General features: G+C 39.0%; 1 protein-coding gene across 1 annotated transcript in view; it reads right to left on the bottom strand.

The window, feature by feature from the left end:
• GTPBP10 (GTP-binding protein 10 (putative)) overlaps nt 1–14397 on the bottom strand; it is a 26841-nt gene extending 12444 nt beyond the window's left edge. The window contains exons 1-4 of the mRNA XM_010829007.1: nt 14227–14397; nt 11070–11263; nt 7238–7329; nt 6440–6584 (exon numbers count right to left, since the gene is read on the bottom strand). Of these exons, the coding sequence (XP_010827309.1) occupies nt 6440–6584; nt 7238–7329; nt 11070–11263; nt 14227–14259 (464 nt within the window). The 5' untranslated portion in view covers nt 14260–14397. The remainder of the gene's footprint in view (nt 1–6439; nt 6585–7237; nt 7330–11069; nt 11264–14226) is intronic.
• Nucleotides 14398–15970: the final 1573 nt, after the last annotated feature.

Below are 15970 nucleotides of genomic sequence, written 5' to 3'. Positions count from 1 at the left end.
AACAGTATGGAGATTCCTTAAAAAATTAAAAATAGAACTACCATATGATCCAGCAATTTCACTTCTGGATATTTATAAAAAAAGTCCCAAAACGCTAACTTGAAAAGATATATGCACCCCCATGTTCACTGCAGCACTATTTATAATAACCAAGATGTGAATGCAATCTAAGGTGTCCAATGACGGATGAAAGCACACAGAAAAATGTGTGTAGGGGGAGGAGGGTGTAAGGCGGGTAAAGGGGGTGAAAAAGTAAAGCATCCAACTGTAGGGAATTCCCTGGTTAACCACGGGTCTAACCACCCCGTGGTTAGAACTCTGTGCTGTTCAATGCCAAGGGTCCGGGTTCAGGCCCTGGTTGGGGAACTCTGATCCTGCAAGCTGTGTGGCGCAGCCGAAAAAAAAAATCCAGTTGTAAAATAAGTAAGTCATGGAGACGTAATGCACAGCATGGTGATTATAATTAATAATCAGATACTATTTGAAAGTTGCTAAGAGAGTAAATTTTAAAAATTCTCATCACAAGAAAAAAATTTTTTAAACTACACGTGGTGACAGATGCTAACTAGACTTACCATGGTGGTGATAAACATATATAAATATCAGATCATTACACTGTACACCTGAAACTTCTATGTCAAGTGTATCTCAATTTAAAAAATCATCCAACAAATACTGAGCATTGACTTCGGTCAGGCAATATACTAGGCATGAGAAATACAGCAACCAACAGGAAAAATGTTATCCCTGTCTTCACAGCTTTCATTCAAATAATGATCTTTTCTCAAAACTGCCAAATTTTCATTTGGAATAATAGTGTAAATATTTTACGAATATTAACTTGGAATTCTATAAAAAATTTTAAGCTGTTAATGAAGTTCTTTAAACAATCTTCCTTATTAAAACATTTCTACAATAAATTTAGAATAAAATTACACGAGATTGCTTGACTCATTTCCCCTGGCAAAACAGTATTTTCTTATATCCTATTATACCCAGGCTCTTGTAACTTTTTGAAAAGCAACTGCAATCATTTTTGCCATGACTGTCACTAGCTGGACTTGCTTATTTCTAATATTCTCATATATTCATAACAATATTAGCACAGAAAAATGCACCTATTTCCAAAGAGATCAAAATACAAGAAGAAAAAGGAAGCTAATGATTGAAGAACCAGTAACAAATTTTTCTTGAAAGTTACCTAATGAAGATTTTACAGGCTGAAGTCCAACCCATGCAAAGATCAGATTTGACCACAGCAGTACAAGTATACTCGTTACATGATAACTTGCTTTCAAGGCTCAGTTCATTCCCGAAGCTGGCTTAAAAGTTAAGGGGTGTCTGTTTATGCTGGTATTCACATTAGGTAACTTTTTAAGAACACTTACCTAATCAAAAGCACTAGCATACATGTGAAACATTGTGCTCTAAAATCATGATGCCTGATATTAACTAACATGAAGTCCACTTCTGAAAAGCTTAGTTATTTCACTATATGTGGTCTCTAATAAGTTAATAATATATGATGATGATAATGATAGCAGCTACCATTCACTCATTGAGCATACATAAATCCAAGACATCTGTTATGCTGCAAATGTAATCTTACTCAGCAATAACATTTTTAAGGCAGGACTACTGCCATCCTCTATTAAAGAGAAAACAAAGGCTTAGAGATATTGTATTCAAGACCATCCAGCCGGCCTTCAGAAGATTTGAGATTCTAACACAAACAGTCTCACTTGAGTCTCCCATCACCACCCCACTTGTATTCACTACTCAACCTTGGTATGTTCTTGTTAGGCTGTAAGGGTATCTCTATGGAAACTGAAACATATTTTTCCAGAAAACGAGAAAGTGAATGGCTGGATTCTCAGTCTTATCCACAAAATCCTATCCAGTCCATAAAGTTCCTAAAAATATATATTGGGTTGGCTAAAAAGTTCTTTCACAACATAACATCTTATGGAAAAACCCAAACAAACTTTTTGCCCATCCCAATAGTATTACAGAACCTATTACCGTCATAACTATGTTTTATTGAAAAAAAATTAAATCTGAATAGGAAGCTTTAATGCCAAGATCTCATCTTTCTCTGTTACAACTTCAGCAGGTATGAGGCCTCTGTGAACTCTAAGCCCCTGCTGGTAAGATTTAGACAGGCATGGAATGAGGTGAGGAGTTCAGAGTGAAGAGTGTGATAAAAAAGCAGTGAGATGTGAGAAGAGGAAGATGAAAAGAGATGAGAAACTATGGGAAGCCAAGGAATGAAGTGGCAGTTGGAGTAGTGCAGCAGTTTCTGCTCCCTTTTCCTTAGGCTTTCCATCTGACTGTCATGGAATGCTGCAGTGGAGCTTGGGAGGGAAAGACAGAGGGAGAGGAGACACGCAAAGCTGAGCATTTCCGTTCCTTTATCTGCCTTCTACCTTGCTATCTATCTCCCTCCAGTTGGTGCCAGCACTGCAAACCCTATAGCTAAATAGCACTGTATGATGAAGGTGGAGGCTGGTGACAGAGAACAACACTGTAAGGTCTGCATTATTGAGAATGGACAGTTCCTAAACAGAGAGTGAAGGACAGGCGAATGGTCATTACAAGATCCAACATGGTGCTCAACAATATGTAAAGCTAATGGCTGAGATCACCTGTACCAGTCTTTAGCCATCTGATTGATGATACTTCAATACCTCTATTAAAACTTGTAAGAATATCTTAGTCATTTTCCCCCTACTCTTTCTATGTACTTTTTAAGATGTGGTTTCTTTGGATTCCTAATTTTATTCCTAAAATCCGGTAACATTCTTTTACCCTCTTATACTACTGCATTTGATTGATTTTTCTGCAAAAAGATAGGACACTGAAAGATGAACTTCCCAGGTCGGTAGGTGCCCAATATGCTACTGGAGATTAGGGCTAGTGCTAAGTCACTTCAGTCGTGTCCGATTCTTTGTGACCCCTTGGACTGCAGCCTGCCAGGCTCCTCTGTCCATGGGATTCTCCAGGCAAGAATACTGGAGTGGGTTGCCATTCCTTCTCCAGGGGATCTTCCCAACCCAGGGATTGAACCTGTGTCTCTTTTGTCTCCTGTACTGGCAGGCAGGTTCTTTATCACTAGCGCCACCTGGGAAGCCCCTTGGGCTTCCCTGGCGGCTCAGATGGTAAAGCGTCTGCCTGCAATGCAGGAGACACAGGTTCAATTCTTAGGTTGGGAAGATCCCCTGGAGAAGGAAATGGCAACCCACTTCAGTACTCTTGCCTGGAAAATTCCATGGACTGAGGAGCCTGGTAGACTACAGTCCATGGGGTCACAAAGAGTCATGGAGAAATAACTACAGAAAGAATGAAGAGATGGAGCCAAAGCAAAAACAACAACCAGTTGTGGATGTGACTGGTGATGGAAGCAAGGTCCGATGCTGTAAAGACAAATACTGCATAGGAACCTGGAATGTTAGGTCCATGAATCAAGGTTAATTGGAAGTGGTCCAACAGGAGATGGCAAGAGTGAATGTCAACATTTTAGGAATCAGCGAACTAAAATGGACTGGAATGGGTGAATTTAACTCAGATGACCATTATATCTACTACTGTGGGCAAGAATCCCTTAGAGAAAATGGAGTAGCCATCATAGTAAACAAAAGAGTCTGGAATGCAGTACCTGGATGCAATCTCAAAAACGACAAAATGATCTCTGTTTGTTTCCAAGGCAAACCATTCAATATCACAGTAATCCAAGTCTATGCCCCGACCAGTAATGCTGAAGAAGCTGAAGTTGAATGGTTCTAGGAAGACCTACAAGACCTTCTAGAACCAACACCCAAAAAAGATGTCCTTTTCATTACAGGGGACTGGAATGCAAATGTAGGAACCCAAGAAAACACCTGGAGTAATAGGCAAATTTGGCCTTGGAGTACAGAATGAAGCAGGGCAAAGGTTGATAGAGTTTTCCCAAGAGAACACACTGGTCATAGCAAACACCCTCTTCCAGAAACATAAGTGAAGACTCTACACATGGACATCACCAGATGGTCAACACTGAAATCAGACTGGTTATATTCTTTGCAGTCAAAGGTGGAGAAGCTCTATACAGTCAGCCAAAACAAAACCAGGAGCTGACTATAGCTCAGATCATGAACTCCTTATTGCCAAATTCAGACTCAAATTTAAGAAAGTAGGGGAAAGCACTAGACCATTCAGGTATGACCTAAATCAGATCCCTTACGATTATACAGTGGAAGTGAGAAACAGATTTAAGGGACTAGATCTGATAGAGTGCCTCATGAACTATAGACAGAGATTCGTGACACTGTACATGAGACAGTGATCAAGACCATCCCCAAGAAAAAGAAATGCAAAAAAGCAAAATGGTTGACTGAGGAGGCCTTACAAATAGCTAGCTGTGAAAAGCAAAGGAGAAAAGGAAAGATACAGGCATCTGAATGCAGAGTTCCAAAGAATAGCAAGGAGAGATAAGAAAGCCCTTCTCAGTGATCAGTGCAAAGATAGAGGAAAACAATAGAATGGAAAAGACTAGAGATCTCTTCAATAAGATTAGAGATACCAAGGGAGCATTTCATGCAAAGATGGCCACAAAAAGGACAAAAATGGTATGGACCTAACAGAAGCAGAAGATATTAAGAAAAGGTGGCAAGAATACACAGAAGAACTGTACAAAAAAGAGCTTCATGACCCAGATAATCATGATGGTGTGATCACTCATCTAGAGCCAGACATCCTGCAATGTGAAGTCAAGTGGGCCTTAGGAAGCATCACTACGAACAAAACTAGTGGAGGTGATGGAATTCAAGTTGAGCTATTTCAAATCCTGAAAGACGATGCTGTGAAAGTGCTGCAGTCAATATGCCAGCAAATTTGGAAAACTCAGCAGTGGCCACAGGACTGGAAAAGGTCAGTTTTCATTCCAATCCCAAAGAAAGGCAATGCCAAAGAATGCTCAAACTACCACACAATTGCACTCATCTCACACGCTAGTAAAGTAATGCTCAAAATTCTCCAAGCCAGGCTTCAACAGTACGTGAACCATGAACTTCCAGATGTTCAAGCTGGTTTTAGAAAAGGCAGAGGAAGCAGAGATCAAATTGCCAATACCCACTGGATCATCGAAAAAGCAAGACAGTTCCAGAAAAACATATATTTCTGCTTTATTGACGATCCCAAAACCTTTGACTGTGTGGATCACAATAAACTATGGAAAATTCTGAAAGAGATGGGAATACCAGATTACCTGACCTGCCTCTTGAGAAATCTGTATGCAGGTCAGGAAGCAACAACTAGAACTGGACATGGAACAACAGACTGGTTCCAAATAGGAAAAGGGGTACATCAAGGCTGTATATTGTCACCCTGCTTATTTAACATATACGCAGAGTACATCATGAGAAACACTGGGCTGGATGAAACACAAGCTGGAATCAAGATTGCCTAGAGAACTATCAATAACCTCAGATATACAGATGACACCACCCTTATGGCAGAAAGTGAAGAACTAAAGAGCCTCTTGATGAAAGTGAAAGAGGAGAGTAAAAAAGTTGGCTTAAAGCTCAATATTCAGAAAACTAAGATCATGGCATCTGGTCCCATCATGTCATGGCAAATAGATGAGGAAACAGTGACAGACTTTATTTTTTGGGGGCTCCAAAATCACTGCAGATGGTGACTGCAGCCATGAACTTAAAAGACGCTTACTTCTTGGAAGAAAAGTTATGCCCAACCTAGATAGTATATTAAAAAGCAGAGGCATTACTTTGCCAACAAAGGTATGTCTAGTCAAGGCTATGGTTCTTCCAGTGGTCATGTATGGATGTGAGAGTTGGACTATAAAGAGAGCTGAGTGCTGAAGAATTGATGCTTTTGAACTGTGGTATTGGAGAAGACTCTTGAGAGTCCCTTGGACAGCAAGGAGATCCAACCAGTCCATCCTAAAGGAAATCAGTCCTGCATATTCATTGGAAGGACTGATGTTGAAACTGAAACTCCAGTACTTTGCCCACCTGATGCGAAGAACTGGGTCATTTGAAAAGACCCCGATACTGGGAAAGATTGAAGGCAAGAGGAGAAGGGGACAACAGAGGATGAGGTGGTTGGATGGCATCACCGACTCAATGGATATGAGTTTGCGTAAACTCCGGGAGTTGGTGATGGACAAGGAGGCCTGGCGTGCTGCAGTCCATGGGGTTGCAAAAGTCAGACACAACTGAGCGACTCAACTGAACTGAACTTGACAAATGAACAGTAACTATGAAACTCTCTATGTTGGCAATATGAAAACTACTACATTTAGCAGCATATTCTAAAAGTACACAAACAACACACAAATTCCACAAATAAGAAATAATGCAGCCCCCACATTACCATTTATATTTATTTCCTTCATGAATTACCTCTCTGAAAGCATAAAAATAAAAATATGAATGATACTTACCCCACCAGGCCTATATCAGCTATAAGTTTTAGATCAAGGTGAATTACTCGCTTCTGGCCTTTCAACGGTAGGAAATTTGTAAGTAATTTGCCACCAAGACCTCCTTCTGCTACCAAAAGTCTGTCTTTCTCTTTATTGAGTTCTCCTTAAAAAGAGAGATGAAGATATTTAACGCAAAGGTTAATAAGTGGAGCTAATCACTAATGGCACTCTTCTTTCAGATACAGAAGCCAGGAACGTCTAATAAAGCGCTTAATAACAGAATCAAGTTTCTATTAAAAGTCTGACCCTGGAAAAACACCTTTGCTAGTGGACGGAAAAGGCTAGTTATTTTTTTCAAAACCAAGTAAATATTCCTGTCTTTAAAATAATTTTTAATCTAGTGGCTAATTCTGAACAACTTTTATGTAATGATTTTAAAAGCTGTTTTACAAACTAGCAACTAAAATACTTAACGTTTTTAAAAAAAAAAATCCTGAAACTTGAGAGGTGCTATTCCTTACAGCTCTCAATTTTTGAAAATGTGCACATTTCTCACAATTTTATGGGCTTCCCACGTGGTGCAATGATAAAGAATCAGCTTGCCAGTGCAGGAGATATAAGAGACTTGGGTTAGATCCCTGGATGGAGAAGATCCCCTGGAGAAGGAAATGGCAACCCATTCCAGTATTGTGCCTGGGAAATTCAATGGACAGTGGAGCCTGGCAGACTACAGTCTATGGGGTTGCAAACAGCTGGGCACATCTAAGCAGAACACAGCATTATCATTCACAATATAAGAAGCTACAGTACACTTACCTATAATTTTACCATTTTCATCAGTTACTGAAACACCCACAGGTACAGGAATTTCACAGTCTTTTCCTTTGGAGCCTTTCAGTGCACTAACTCTACAAAAAAATAAAGTCAAATTAACATAAAGAAAACCTGCCAGATTAAATGGTTGATGCTTCAAGCAAATTTAATGGTATAGAAAGAAGATAATCAACCTGTTCTTCTAATGCAGATGTTAAGTGGTCAAATAATGAAGAAAAAATAAATATTTTATTTGCATTTTAGGATATTATATCTCAATAAAAATATTAAGTGACGATTTAAGTTACCAAGCTAACTACTAAAACTCATTTTAACTGATAATAAGCTAAAATAATGTATATTTGAAAGAAAGAGATCATTCCAACAACACAAATAAATGTGAAAAATCCATTGATGAATAACAAGGTATTTTTTAAAAATCCCCTCAAATGAGAGTACTTTAATTACAGGAGGCTCATATGGCTATTCTTAAACTGCTCAAGAGAGGATAAAGTGGTACAAACTTCTAACTAGTAATTCCACTTCTGGGAATTTATTAAAAAAAAAAAATAAGTGAACAACCATGTAAACTATTATGTGCACAAAGACATGTATTGCATTGTGATAGTAACAGTAAAAAAAAATCAATAATTAAATAGATGAATGACAAAGTAATTTATGTTCTTTCCAATACTATCGGACTATTCAGGCATTCTTAACAATTCCCTGGGATGGGAAAAAAAAGTTAAAAGAGAAGGTTACTAAATTTTGTGCTCCTGTTTTTATATCCCCAAATATTATATACAGAGTTAATTACCTTTGCATAAAGACACAGAAAAGTCTTAGAGAAGTCATGAAAAGGTTGATAATGGTTTTTTCTGGTTAGAAGAATTATAAGTACTTGACCTTTTAAATGTGAGAAGGAAATGGCAACCCACTCCGGTGTTCTTGCCTGGAGAATCCCAGGGATGGGGGAGCCTGATGGGCTGCCGTCTATGGGGTCGCAAAGAGTCGGACACAACTGAAGTGACTCAGCAGCAGACCTTTTAAAAAACCTATTTATTCCTGGTTTCTCTGATTAGGTCAGAACTGCCATATGCATTTTCATGTGCAGGCTCTCAATCATAACACTTGTCACAGTGATAATTTTCTATCGTTCATTTATTTGATAAATATTTGCTCTCATACGAGACTACTGTTAGGTTCCAAGGCAGCAGGGAACACAACAGTTTAGATCATCATTTTATCCTAGACATCTAGTATAGTCACTGGCACAAAGTAGATACTCAAGTAACATCAACTGATTGAACTAGATTGACAAAAATGAATGAATTTGAAATATATTAAAGAAAGATTTAAATAGAACATCTCTCTTACTGGGATTATGCTGCAATTTTTAAATGTAAAGACAAGACTCACTTTTCATTCTTGTTACTGCTAGTGAATATTCTATTAAGATACTTTATAAAAACATTTGCCACTTAAATTTCAAAACAATTTTATAAACAGCTTTTTAAATAACTGAAATGGTATTTGATCATTTTCACAGTTAAGCAAGCATAAGCCAATTTACTGAGATTAGATTTCATGATGAACGAAAGCAGTCTTTCAGTAGACATTATTAGATATCTGCAATTAAGATCTTACTCAGTTACCAACATTTTGGAAGTGGTGCTTGAATTTGGAAGGGGAGGAAGATTTTTGCCAGATAATCAAGGCAGGAAAGTGAAAGAAAAAAAATACACACACACACACATACACACATGATTAGAACGGAACTAGGTATTTGGTGAAATAAGTTATTTTGAGCATAAGCACAGTAGAAGTGGGGTGGAAGACACTGTAGGCCAGATCACAAAGAGCCTGATATGCTATGTTAAAGAGTTTGAATATTATCTTAGAGTGATGGGGAACACTGAAGGATTTTAAATAGGCAAGTCACATTAACAAATTTGATGCTCACATTAACAAATTTGACGCTACAGAAAAAGCACTGGAGATAACTGGATAAAGAATCGATTGGAGGTGATGACTGAGACTGAAGACAGGAGACAATCTGGAGAATACCGAAAGATTTTAGAAATGATAAAGCTCTGAATCTTTCTAGTCTCATCTTCCACTACAGTCTATGTTTTCTGCGTACCACCCACACTGGCCTTCTTTTAGTGTCTTTTATTGGTATTTGTCTTCTATCTCTAGGTCTTTCATGTTGTTAGCTTTCCTGTAATGCTTTTTCCTCTCCTTCATCCAGTTGGCTCTTATTAATCTTTTAGATTTAAGCCTTTACAGTCTAAAAATTGCAACACACAAGCACAGTAAATGTTCTTTTTAAATCTTTCTTAACATTTAATGTTATATACCATCTTTAGCTCACCACTGATCTAAACAGAGTAAGTTTGGAATTATAGCAACCATACTTTTCAAAAGAAATTATAGAATGGTGAAAAATTTTACTTTAGGATGTAAACTGCAGGTTATTTCCCACCTGTAACAACAAAATAGCAAAACAACACCCTGATCTTTAAACTGATTACTAAATTCTAATATAGGGAACTCAAAATTTGCCCTATAAAGACTATTCATAAAATAAAAATGCTCAAAAGAAATTTAAGGGGTTTCTCCAAGGATTTCTTTACAAGTAGAGGACTGCTGGATATTTGCGGCAGGAATGTTTGCTATTGTGGTTGCCGCGGGACGTTCCTCACTCTGTGTTGCAGGCTGTTTAGCCTGTGTATGGCTCTTAGCCTTTGCTTACACCCATCCCCCAAGCAAGTGCCACATTCCATCATCTACAATTGTGACAAATAAATGTACCCAAACAGGGGCTTCCCTGGTAAAGAACCTGCTTGCCAATGCAGGAGACATGGGTCCAATCCTTGGTCCAGGAAGATCCCCCATGCCACGGAGCAGCTGAGCCCATGCTCCACAACTACCTAGCCTGTGCTCTAGAGCCTGGGAACCACAACTACTGAGTCCACGCGTTCCAGAGCCCGCGCTCTGCAACAAGGCAAGCAACTTCGATGAGAAGCCCGTGCACCTCCACTAGACAGCAGCCCCCCCTCACTGCAATGAGAGAAAAGCCCTTGCAGCAACCAAGACCCAGAATAGCCACAAATAAATAAAGAAAATTAGTTTTAAAAATATATAGACATATACCCAAACACTTGCTTGGGAAGGGAAAACAAAAAAGGAACAGAAAGCCTAAGCTTTGTACGAAAACCTTCTAAAGAATAACAACAGAATTATACAGGCCTGAGGAATCATAGTCTGTATTTTGATGGAAGGTTTAAGAATTTTTTTCTTCATTTTTTTTTTTACAATGAAAGAAAAAATACTCCTATTTTTAAGGCCAACATAATATGTCCCACAGAAAATAACAGACAATAACAAAAAACAAACGGAAGATCTTGCTTTCACAGAGAGAAAATGAAAACAGAGACAAAAGGAAAACATTCAAGAGACATAGCAGCAAACAGTCTTTAAATCTTAAGCATTGCAGTCGGGTGGAGTAGCCAGGTAACATTCTAGAGAGTTTACTAAAAAGATTGTCAAAGATAATCTCAGAAGAAAACAGTGGAGATTCAGATCATTTTCTGTTTCTATAACGGAAGTGTGAAAGAATATAAACATTGGAAGGACAAAAGTTTAAAAATTTCAGAACCACCTTAGTACTTATCTGTTATTTTAACTAGAGACAAAAATTGTAGATTTTTGCTCAGTTACAAATTCAGGCTATTATTTACTTCAAATTCCAAATAAATTTTTATCTTTTAACTTTTTCTTCTTCTGGGAGGAATTCATTTCATAAAATCAAAATCATTCAGTAAATACTTACCGACTGTTTGCTCCTTCTCCAGCCACAAACCGTTTCTGAGGATATTTATCCTTAAGTTGTTTTAAAGTCATTCTGTTATGGGCTACAACCCAGACGTCACCACCTTTTCCACCTTCTCCACCTAAACGAGGGTAGCCCATTCCACCACTTCCTCCCTTGGTGAAAAGTCTCAGGTTATCAATGAAGTTTCCATACTAATAAAGAAAGAGAAAAAAAGAACATTTGTATACCAAACAAAGATTTGGGAAAGATTGAAGGCAAGAGGAGAAGGGGACAACAGAGGATGAGGTGGTTGGATGGCATCACCAACTCAATGCACATGAGTTTGAGTAAATTCTGGAAGTTGATGATGGACAGGGAGGCCTGGCTTGCTGCAGTCCACCGGGTCATGATGGGTCGGACGCGACTGAGCAACTGAACTGAACTGAACTGATACCATTAAGTGCTTACCAATTTTGAACTCTTTTCTAGTTCTTTGATGCCATTAAAACTCCTAAAAATATAAAAGGTTTTTCTGTATGCCACATTTACTGTTTTTGCTTAGTCTACCTCCTGTCTGATCTCACTTTCCCATATTAACTCTGTTTTTCATTATCAATTGTTGTCCTTCCTAACCTGAAGGTCTGACACTGGCCCACTTTTCAACAGACTTTTCCCCCTGTACTTTCTCAGTCTGTACTAGCAACTATCACCCAGGTGAGATATTCTCTATTCCAATGAGTTGGACATCTCCACCAGATGTAAGCTTAATAGTCTAAAGCAACTGAAACAAGATCTGTATCTTATACTTGAAATCCCTCAAATATATATCTTATGTATTGAAAGGATAACAGTCACCTTTCATGTTATAAAACAAAATCAATTTTTCCTTAGGTAAATTTTGTTCCTCCAATGTTTTCTCAAATAATGAAACTAAAGCTTCTCTACTCATTGAGCTACATATGGTAATCTTTATACCTGTTTCTCTCCCTGAAGCTCTACTATTGTTCCTTTATAGCACAACTACATGCTCTAGTATATTGACCATTAACATTAGCTCCTAACTGGTCTTTCAGCATCTAGTCATTCCTTCCTCAAAACATATTCTGTCTCACTGCCAGAGCTATTTTTCTGAAAATTGATCTGATCTCTAAACATATTTCTCCCTTACTCAAAAACCATTCACGGTTTTCTGTTTACAAAATAAAGTCTAAAATTCTCCGTGCTACAGTTAAAGCTTTTAACCTACCCTTCCAGTTTCATTGCCATTCACTCAACCCCTCCTATAGCCTCCTCCTCTTTACTCTATACTACACAATGTACTGTCACTTCTCCATGACATTCTGCTCATGCTGTTTCATCTATTTACAATGTCATTTTTTCTTTTCTATCATAAACCCATCCAAATGTCCTATTTTCTGATGTATTTCTTAATTTCTCAACTTAATATTTACTACTGGCTTAGCTGGGCACTCAGTAATTTTAATTATATATCTATTATTATATACATACATATATATATGTATATATAATGTGTATACACATTGTGCAGTCATTTCAGTCGTGTCTGACTCTTTGTGACCCTATGGACTATAGCCCATCAGGCTCCTCTGTCCATGGGATTCACCAGACAAGAATACTGCAGTAAGTTGCCATTAGGCCTCTAGAAATCCTACACTGCATCTAGGGTTTATTTCTGTTTCCCTCACTAAATCAAGAACTTCCTACTGGTCAGATCTTGTGTCTTAGCCACCTGGGCTATCAAAATTCCTTACAGAGTAATTTCTTAAATTCATAATCTTCCCATCTTTTAGTCATTTAGTATATAGTTTTAAGTATCAAAAACATCTGGGGACTTTTTAAAAAAATACATACACTCACTGACCATTCTGATATACTTTGGAGAAGGGGATGAGACTAGGGTAAACCAGCACATTTATCAAAAGCTCCTTTGGTGATACTGGTAAATCTCAAGTCTAGACTTGAGATTGCAGTGAAAGTTAAAAGCAAAGTTTCAAAGAACAGGTTTTCATTTGAGTATGGAAATATAGTCATGAAAACAGTATAGTAAGGGTGGAAGGAATATATAAAACTGAACTTAAGAGTGAGCCAGAGCATTTTTCTCTGAGAGCTTAAGAACTTACTCTTTAGTTCAGTAGGGCTAGATCAGAAATGCATCACAGGTAAGTGAAGAGGTAGATTTCCCTTGCAAAAAAACACATGGACTGGCAGTGACCGCTATGGCAGTAGTTACACAAGTAGCCTTTAATAATACAACCAGCTAAAAAACGTAGTCGTTCTTTTTTTTTTTGCTTAAGGATTCGTTACACTAGATACCCAAGTACTATGCTTCACAAGTCTCTCTTCTGACCACCTATTTTGTGGAAAATAGCTGAATAAAGTAAAACTTCATTAACCACGCCTTTCCTCCGACAGAAATAAAACTCTTGTTTTTAAAGTTCCTTACAATATGTGACATTTTTTACTGCTCTAGATTTATCAAAGATTTAGAACCCAAACTTAAAAGGATTATCCCAATCTCGTCCTTAGTAATAATGATCAAACTATAATGCCAGTAGGTTTCAAAAAACATTGCTAGCAAGGATCTTATAGTGGTTTTTAAATCTGAAAGCAACTGCGAATTGTTTACAAAAACGATTCTTAAACCCACAGTGCACAAAACTATTAAGTTTCTCGCAAGAAGGCAAGTCAGTTACCTATTTTCGTTTACCGATAAAAATCGTCTTTAGAAAAGTTATTTATATCAATGCATTCAAAGAAAAAATATGTAAAAACAAGTTATGGATATTACTACTTAAAAGAAGGAAAATACGTATTTGAGTCAAAAGAAAAAGTCAAACCTACACTCCACCTGTACCATATCGCGTGCCTAAACGGCAAGGAAGTCCCAGCCCTCCATCTCACGTGCACACTATGCCCTGAAAAATCTCAAACCCTGTTCCAAACAACCTTCCTAACAAAGATCGGTGATCACGCCCTTCTTATTACAGGACAAGCCCGAGTTCTCCAAAGGCTAAAAGGACTAAGAAAAAAAGCAAGAAAGAGGCCCCCAGGAAGAAATACGTGGGGAAGGAGGAAAGCGAAAAACCTGCACCCTCAGGTGGGGTTAGGGGCACCTGGCCTCGCACATCAGGCTGAGGGGGTACTAGCCACGGACCTTTCTGAACAACACGCAACTGCAGCGCACCATGCCTGCGAAGGGCGAATATTCCCTCCGGCGGAAGCTGTACTCACAGAAGTACGGCGCTGCCTTTTTACGTCACCGCCGACCACCGCAGCAATTTTGTGTTCGCACGCTTTCTCCCCGCCCCTCGTGCCTGACAGCCATTCATGCCAAAAGGCGCGCGCGCGGGCGCGCTCGGAAACATGCGCATGCGCAATGTGATGCCCCACCCCCACCCCTTATGCCGTGCGGAGGTGGAAGGTGGCGCTTGGCGGCAGGCTGAATAAAATGCTGTGGAAAGTTCGAGAGGCAGTGTGACAGGGGACAGTCGGGTGCGAAGTGGTTGTCTCAGGAATATTTTGAATAGGATGGCACTGGAACCTGGGTTGCCTTGGAGGAGTTCTTATGCTGAGGAAACCGCAAGTTACCTCAGTCTCTTCCCCCTCTCCACAGAGTAGGGGGAAAAAAAACTCCCACGGACAGTAAAAACTAACGCGTGAAAAACTCAAACTCAGCTGGGGGAAAAAAAACCCGTTCACTGACCAGCTGAGTAATGTCTAGCAAAAGCTTCCAGGAGATGTTTTACAACTTGGGACCCGACGGTCAGGATCTGAGTTCTCTAAGAATTTCATTGCGTTCTGTGGGGAAGGAATCTTGCAACCGTTAGTAGCTTCTAGGTGTGTTCTGTGCTTCAGTCTTGTCAGACTCTTTTCGACCCCATGGACTGTAGCCCGCCAGGCTCCTCTGTCCATGGAATTTTCCAGGCAAGAATACTAGAGTGGGTTGCCGTTTCCTCCTCCAAGCTTCTAGGGGTCCAGTAGATATTTTGGGTCATTATCCAATTCGTCTGAAGCGAGCCTCAGGAGGGGCAGGACCAGCATAGCGGCGGGGTCGCAGTCCGCCCCGCCACCCGCTTTTCTGCCCTCACGCAAAGAATTGACGTACACAGTCCTGCTGGGCGGCTCTGGATTATTCTCCCAGCCTTATCATCTTTCTGAATTTAAAACAATCCTTCTCCCATCTCTACCCCTAACTTACTACTCGATGTAGAAACTATCCCTCTCTGTGTTGATTCTTTTCCTACTACTGAACCGCTCTTTACTCCCCCATCAATAAAACTATAATTGTCATTTAATTAATCAGGATATTAGGCTGAGAATTCCCTGGGTCCACTGGTGAGGAACGGCATGCTTTGACTGCAGAAGACCTGGGTTCAGTCCCGGGAGGAGGAAATAAGATCCCACAAGCCCAGCAGCATGGCCAAAAAATAAAGGAAACTAGGTTGTTACTACTTGGATGATTAATCTTAATAACGTTTGTGTCCTTTTCGATTATTATCCTTACTAGGTCTTATAATGTCAGAATTATGTTGAGCCCAATCTGTTTATTTTCTAAGGTTTATTTCCTAGTGAACACAAGCCCAAATTGTTTTCTTTGTCATAGCATTTACATGGGAACATGATAACAGCAAATAAAAATAAATGAGAATTTGATATAAAAACATCTGGAAATACTGGGGAACATTAGGTACTATAATCAAATGAGAAAACATAATATTTTTCTTGAACAAAACACCACCAGAGCCTGGAATATTTATTACAGCTCTGGTTACTAGATAGTGGAAGAAACATGAAATGTAAATTGCTCCCTTGAAATGTGCTGCTGAAATGAACATGAGTTGAAATGACCCAGGGTGTTATCCAGACCTGATGCAGAAGTCATTACTAGCTGAAAGTAT

Source organism: Bison bison, unplaced genomic scaffold, assembly GCF_000754665.1.
Source record: "Bison bison bison isolate TAMUID 2011002044 unplaced genomic scaffold, Bison_UMD1.0 scf7180017864499, whole genome shotgun sequence".
Lineage (NCBI taxonomy): Eukaryota > Metazoa > Chordata > Mammalia > Artiodactyla > Bovidae > Bison > Bison bison.
The sequence above is the reverse complement of the archived record's forward strand: the minus strand, read 5'-3'. Positions and strand labels throughout refer to the sequence as shown.